The sequence below is a fragment of the Dendroctonus ponderosae genome, unplaced genomic scaffold, assembly GCF_020466585.1.
Source record: "Dendroctonus ponderosae isolate FM_Combo_2020 unplaced genomic scaffold, Dpon_F_20191213v2 Dpon_F_20191213_4, whole genome shotgun sequence".
NCBI lineage: Eukaryota > Metazoa > Arthropoda > Insecta > Coleoptera > Curculionidae > Dendroctonus > Dendroctonus ponderosae.
This window is the reverse complement of record NW_026018611.1, coordinates 15801246-15806416: the sequence shown is the minus strand read 5'-3', so window position 1 is coordinate 15806416 and position 5171 is coordinate 15801246. Positions and strand designations below refer to the sequence as shown.

The 5171-nt window shown below is 32.8% G+C and overlaps 2 protein-coding genes across 3 annotated transcripts in view; one reads left to right on the top strand and one right to left on the bottom strand.

The window, feature by feature from the left end:
* Window positions 1–5171, bottom strand: part of LOC109541275 (brachyurin) — a 21194-nt gene that overhangs the window by 10784 nt on the left and 5239 nt on the right. The gene's annotated exons all lie outside the window — the stretch shown is intronic.
* LOC109541262 (microtubule-associated proteins 1A/1B light chain 3A) overlaps window positions 1876–5171 on the top strand; it is a gene marked incomplete at its 5' end in the record, with an annotated part of 53406 nt that continues 50110 nt past the window's right edge. Inside the window, 2 exon segments of the mRNA XM_048665987.1 lie at window positions 1876–1931; window positions 3653–3759. Of these exon segments, the coding sequence (XP_048521944.1) occupies window positions 1876–1931; window positions 3653–3759 (163 nt within the window).

Genomic DNA, 5171 nt, shown 5'->3' with positions numbered 1-5171 from the left:
TTATAATAATTATTAATTATATTCCGATCAAAGTCCACATATTACAATAACCCATCATTACCAAAGATAATTTAAAATTAATGTGCGGCCTGGAATCGTTAGGCGATATTTGGTTGGGCCAGTTATTTTAGCTAATTGTTTGAACGGTGCAAATTATTTGCTTTTCTTACAAAACTCTTAGCCATAGCTTCTTGAAGATTTGGCTTTACAATTGGCGACTTGACATGCACGCATTTGTCTATGAACGTTTGTGAATTTTTAAACCTACAGCTTCGAAATCCATAAATAGGTCACGGAAATAATTGCCCGCAACGCTGGCCACTGCGATTGCCAGATTTGAATAAGTGTGATTTTTTTATGTGGGGAACTTATTACTTAATTTGTAAATTCAACGACTATTGAAATTTCAGAAGATGTATGTAATCGTATGAGTACGTAATAAATGTACCAATATAAAAAATGGCATTCAATTATTGGATAAAGATGACTTTATTGACTTTGAAAGGCAAAGGGTCCACTTATGCTTCAGAGAACACGGGTGCCATTTTGAATACCACCTTTAATTTATTAAGTTAAATTTAAACTTATTTAATGTTATGAAATTAATTCCATAATAAATAGAAATATTCGTAACATTTTTGTGAATTTTTATTTGCATTAGCTTTCAGCCGATAAACATCAATTATTGTCAATTAAATTAAAGTTAAAAAAATAAACTTTAAAGTCAACTCGTCAGCCATCCCTATTTTAACTTTAACTTGCACTTCAAGCTTTCACAAAAAATGTGAACAAAACGACACAATTTTTCTTCATTAGAAACTTAATCACCCAGAAACCCTACACGGACTTATGATTGTGCAAATAACTCGAAAACGAAGGCAGATAGGAAGAAACTGCAACAGATAAAAAAATTCTTAAATTGAACAACAAACTGAAAACTTTGTTCGGTCGAAATCAGTGGCGCACCACAAAAAAGTTCGTAAGGAAAAAGGGGGATATGCCTCTAGAAAAAAAACACTACATTTTCGGTAAATGGTGTAAACAGTAGCCTACGTTCAAAATTTGATCAAAATACCTAATAAATTGTAGGAGTTAATAAGAAAATACCAATTAACGCCCTGTATCTCGATAATCATGGGCATGAGAAAAACTTAAATGGAAACTCGACTTGTTTTGAGGTCCTCTACACGCCCCTGCTCTGTGTCCATAACATTGTGAAACACCTTGTTTCCACAAAGTTTAAACATTTTTAAATAAACTGAAATTATTCCGTTTGCCAGTAACTTGACTTTTTCAGTCAGATTTCCAAATCGTGTTAAAATAAATAGAAATAATCGCATAAAAAATTACACGTTCTACAGTCGTTCAATAATCCGATAAGATAGTTGCTATATAAAAATCCGGTCAATGCTCTTTAATGAAACGAATGTGACATTGCATCACTTATTCCTATGTTATAAAGACGAGCCCCCGAATTTCTACATCTCCTGATGTAGAAAAACTCACCGAAATGGCAAATTCTATATAAGTAATTCCAATTGGTCCACATACTACTATGTAAACATGTACATACATATATATTTATACCACTCTGTCAACAAACACATTAAAAGAGTGCATGTCCCCCCTAGCAACAATCATGCTTACGATAATACCGAGCAAATAAAAGGAAAAAATTATTCAAATCAATTAGACATTAAATTAGTGATTATTAGCCCGAATGGATAGCCAAAACGGAGAGATAAAACTCGATTTTGCAAAAATACGACCAATTTGCTTTCATTAGCGATTTAGTCAACACCTTTCCAGAATCTCATATTTAGTATTTGGTTGTGAACATGTTGGGATCTGATATTCGTTCAATTTACATTTCAGACATCAAAAAGGAAGAGATCATGGCAATCAAGGACCGGTTTCCTTCGAAAATACCGGTAAGTCGTCTTTGCTTTTTTATCTGAGATACCTAGGGATATTCGCAAATACAGCAGCTTACAAGGAGCTGAGCATGTTGCATGGTCAAATGAGCCCAGGGTAATAACTTGAAAAATAATTAGAAATGTATGAAATCTATTCCTTATACAGGGTGGTTTTTTAGTGCGATAGAGTCTATTATTTCCGATGGTGTTGAACTTTCGAAAAATAGTTTCATGTAAAAGTTGTCAAAGCACAAGGTGAGCACATTTTAAAAATATCTTATATGATACAGAGTGTCTCAGAAAAAACGAGGCGAGATCAAGAGTGTATTTTTTTAAATCGAAGCTTAAAACGCTGCACATGCACCGTAAATTATTTCTTTCTTACTTGCGATGTTGGCAGATTATTGCCATTTCAGTAAATCTTTGCTTAAAAACCAAGTATCTAAAAATTAATTGGAGAAGCAAAAAAACAGTTAAAGATAAAAAAAATACGTCTTTCCAATCACCACAGATCCGTTAAGAATTCTATTGAACCAAAACAACAATACGTTGTAGAGGGTATTAACAATGTGGACTTCAATCTAAAACTTTTTAACGCAATATAACTTTTGTTTTTCAAATGGAAGTACCTGTATATTAATACGCCATTAGATAGACAGATTACAAAGTTACAAATTTGCATTTACACTTTAATTTTTAATTTACACACACTTGTTATTTGATAAATTTCGTTTTTGACGTAAGCCCATAAAAATAAATCCATTTGTGTCAAATCGGGTAAACGAGATGGCCACTGAACAGGCCCACCTCTGCCTATCCACCTCTCAGGAAATTCATTATTTAGGTACTCGTGAATTTGAGCTCCATCATGTAAATACCACATCCTCTCCTTGATATAATTAGGTAAATGATCAATTAAACGTGGCAATTCAAATGTTGACACTTATTTATTGACTTCTATAGCTTCCTTACAAAATCTAGTAACTTTTTGAAATTTTTAAATAAAATAAATTATAGTTTGAAAACGGTTGGTTTCACAGCTTAAAGTGTAAATGCAAATTTGTAACTTTGTAAATTGTCTATCTAATGACGCATTAATATACAGGTACTTCCATTTGAAAAACAAAAGTTATGATGCGTTAAAAAGTTTTAGATTGAAATCCACATTGTTAACACCCTTACAACGTATTGATATTTTGGTTCAATAGAATTGTTAACCGATCTGTGGTGATTAGAAAGACGTATTTTTTTTGTATCTTTAACTGTTTTTTTGCTTATACAATGAATTTTTAAATACCATGTTTTTAAGCAAAATTTTACTAAAATGGCGATAACCTGCCAACATCGCAAGTAAGAAAAAAAAACAATTTACCGTGCATGTGCAGCGTTTTAAGCTGCATTCCATGAGCTAATAAAAAATGGGTAGTTCTATTTAAAAAAATACACTTTGATCTCGCCTCGCTTTTCTGAGACACTCTGTATCATATAGGATATTTTTAAAATGTGCACACCTTGTGCTTCGACAACTTTTACATGAAACCATTTTTCGAAAGTTCAACACCAACGGAAATAATAGACTCTCTCGCACTACAAAACCACCCTGTATGTATATTAGGTTTTCCATATGATGCAGAATTCGATTTGCGAAATTTAAAACGTTCCTGACTTCTACAATACTACGACTTAGAAAGCTTTTATTTCTATATAAAAGCAAATAATAAGTAATGTTATTTTAGGTAATCATTCACAAATACCAAAAGGATCACTTCTTGCCAGTATTAGACAAGTCCAAATTTTTAATCCCGGGCGACATGTCGATGTCCCATTTCCAGGCCATTTTAAGGTGAGTTATCGATATGCGATACATGGATATTTTTTATTTCGGATCTCACTTGGTCGGTGGTAATTGATATAAAGAAACATTACTATGCAGTGCTTTAGTAGTCTCCTTCTCATGGATCTTTAGATCTCTCTTTGGAACGGCTTAGAATATTTTCTTAAACTTCAGGCTTAACGTTAGAAGCGTGTTTACTACTTTGCCTCGCAAATATAAAAAAATTACTTTAAAAATGGCATATCAATTTGTTATCGCCAAATTCAAAATAAGACCTACCATTAGTACTTTGGAGAGTACTTCCTTCAACAAATGTGTTATCGTGGTTATAACAACTAGTTTTCAATAATGGATCAATTATTGTTATTCTGAAAAGGGGTATAAAATGTGCCACTAAAACGGTGTGGGCCAATCGTTCGTAAAAAACTAAAAGCAATATCGCAATTTATCCAAAACCCGCCTTTAATTTTCAAGAAGCTGAAAGAATATTTATTGATAAATAATCCCACTTCCAAATATACCTGAGAGAACTGGTGGAAAATTTTCAACGGACTGGTAGTGTACGTAGTAGTAAAGAGGGACAGGAAAAATATGTTTTAGTAGAAAATGTATGATCAGCAATCCACGATAACAGTTTCCGATGTCTCAACGGCCACAATTTAAAAATCTTAAAAAACCAAAAGTTTCGCTTCTATAAACCTACGTGTGTAAGCGTGGAATTCTGATAAAAGTTATGTCAACGATTCCATTAAAATTTGTCATACACAAAAACATATAAACCGATATATCAACAGACAAAGCGATCGATATTGGTTAGATATTAAGCTACATATTTTTCAAGAGGACCTCGCTTAGACTCCTAGGTAAATAAAATATATTGGAAATATTAGCAAAGCAAACTGTAGGTTACAGATTTCTAGATAATAACATAATTAGTGTGTTGTATTTAAAGTAACTTCAAAATATCGTCTATCACCGGATTTAAGAAATAGTGGCAGAAATTCACGGTGAGTTTGAAAATCCATTGGAGTGGTCTGCTCGATCATCTGATTTTGCTCCCTGCGATTTGCGTTTGAGTTATCTAAAAGTCAAAGTGTACATTATGAGACGTCGGAACGGCTCAGATAGAGAAAGATGCAACTACAAAAGCGGTCCAAAACGTTCTAAATTAATTTCGGATCACAGGAAGTATAGGGACAACATTTTAAACATAACATAGATAACTTCAAGTTATTTGGAGACCAATTTAAGCATCAATAAGATAACGCTTAATTAAAGTTGAGTTTTTGAAACAATATATTTTGCGAAATTTCCATTCCTCTAAAAGTCGACTTTTAGCGGATAAGAAACTTATTAAGAAAATATTCTAATCGGCTCAAAAGATAGCAAACGGGGGACTATTAACGTCCCCACTGTAGTTA